Here is a 1,608-nt window from a genome sequence, read left to right as displayed (position 1 = left end):
TAGAAACCAGGAAGCAGCCATCTTCGCAATCTAACAGGCAGATCAGCTATCCAGAACAATGTGATGGGGTAATAATAATAAAAATAACAATAAGCAGGAGGGTGTAAGCTGTGCAGGGCTCCCTGGGCAAAGCTTGTACAAACCTCCCTGTTACATCTGATCAGCCGCCATCAGTGATACTTTGTAACAGATCTCAGCTCTCTGTTTCCTTTTCTGATTTATTCCCCCAGTGACTGGGAAGGGGAGGGAGAATGAGGTGGGTAAGTTGCAAGGGAGGAGTGAGGGGAGGCTCCTGCTTGGATTTTATTTTCCTCTTGTCTCCCAGCGATAGAAAGTTGCTAGAGATCAGTCAGTGACACTCAGACACGCCCTGGTGAGGGACCACAGGGTGAGGGCTCTCCAGCCCAGGCTGTCTCTAGAATCACAGACCTGAGTCCTGCATTACCGTAATGCTTCATGTACTGCAGCAAACCATTGTTTTTCCTTTGCAAAAGTGTCATCACCATTATCACGTCTGCTCATCTACATAGCAGTCCCGGGCTTCAGATGCTGTTGAATGCCAGATCTCCATCCCATCAATAACAAGTCCATATGAGCAGAGTGCACTTCTTACTGTCTGTGAGCTATAACTCCACAGCCAGCAATGACTGGCTCAGCAGGAGCTGCACAGAGTTAGCATAAGGTTGTTTGCAGAGATGAATACAGACCTGTGGTGCTCCTTATTCACCTCTCTGTGATGTCCGACGTGTAATAGCCACAGGGAACATAATACTCTACAATGTGCCAATCACAGATACTTTCAGATCAGTACAATTCATGAAGACTGCAAACTATAACAGTCTCAAATCTCCCAGATCAATGGCGGCTCTAATCTGATCATTGCATTACAATAGATGTAGTCTGCTAGACTACACTAGGCACACTCTAACACATCTTTCCAGATTAATACAATATATATATGTGTGTGTGTGTGTGTGTGTATATATATATATATATATATATATGTGTGTGTGTATATATATTACAGGCTTATTTTAATAGAGCTAAAGCAAACTGCCAGAGTATGCTATGCAATACAGGGTTTTCCCATGCTGCAATTAAAATGTAGCCCCCAATAGACTGTTCTGCTTCATCCCCTAAAATAAATCATACTTCTCCATTAACTCTTCCCACTTGCAACACACAAAATGCTCCTTTCCCTGCAGATGTCTCATTTATGTCCTCTCTGTGCAGACATACAATATATGTTTCTGGGTCTGTGTGTACAGTATGTTCATTGCTAGTTTGATGACTGATTTGATAGAAGTATGCAAATATATTTTAAATAAAGGAACATTAGAATGTAATCTTGAAAATTCTCTAAATTGTTACAGTTTTCTTATTAAACAAATGCTAACTTTATCTTTAACCCATGCTAAATTTTGGGTTTCATATCCCTTTAACTCCTTCTTGGCTGAGTGTAATTTGATCATTGTAATTAGAAATTATCCCTTTTTCACTGGTCTTCCTTTTCTGTCCCTGGCCCCTTTGGTCCACATCCCTTTTACTTTGGTAACCTTAAAGGAACAGTAAAGAAAAAAAAAATCTTTCATGTTTCATATAGAGCAT

The 1,608-nt window shown here is 40.7% G+C and overlaps 1 protein-coding gene across 4 annotated transcripts in view; it reads right to left on the bottom strand.

Moving 5' to 3' along the window:
- CACNA2D1 (calcium voltage-gated channel auxiliary subunit alpha2delta 1) overlaps positions 1 to 564 on the bottom strand; it is a 1,258,723-nt gene extending 1,258,159 nt beyond the window's left edge. The window contains exon 1 of one of the 4 annotated variants that reach the window (XM_053716513.1): positions 1 to 564. This exon is cut by the window's left edge and continues 74 nt beyond it. In XM_053716513.1, coding sequence (XP_053572488.1) covers positions 1 to 21 — 21 coding nt within the window. In that variant the 5' untranslated portion in view covers positions 22 to 564. The other 3 variants (XM_053716514.1, XM_053716515.1, XM_053716516.1) reach the window with 3 other exon arrangements.
- Positions 565 to 1,608: the final 1,044 nt, after the last annotated feature.

Source organism: Bombina bombina, chromosome 6, assembly GCF_027579735.1.
Source record: "Bombina bombina isolate aBomBom1 chromosome 6, aBomBom1.pri, whole genome shotgun sequence".
In the NCBI taxonomy this organism is placed as follows: domain Eukaryota; kingdom Metazoa; phylum Chordata; class Amphibia; order Anura; family Bombinatoridae; genus Bombina; species Bombina bombina.
Note: the sequence above shows the minus strand (reverse complement) of the source record. Positions and strands in the feature narration are given on the sequence as shown.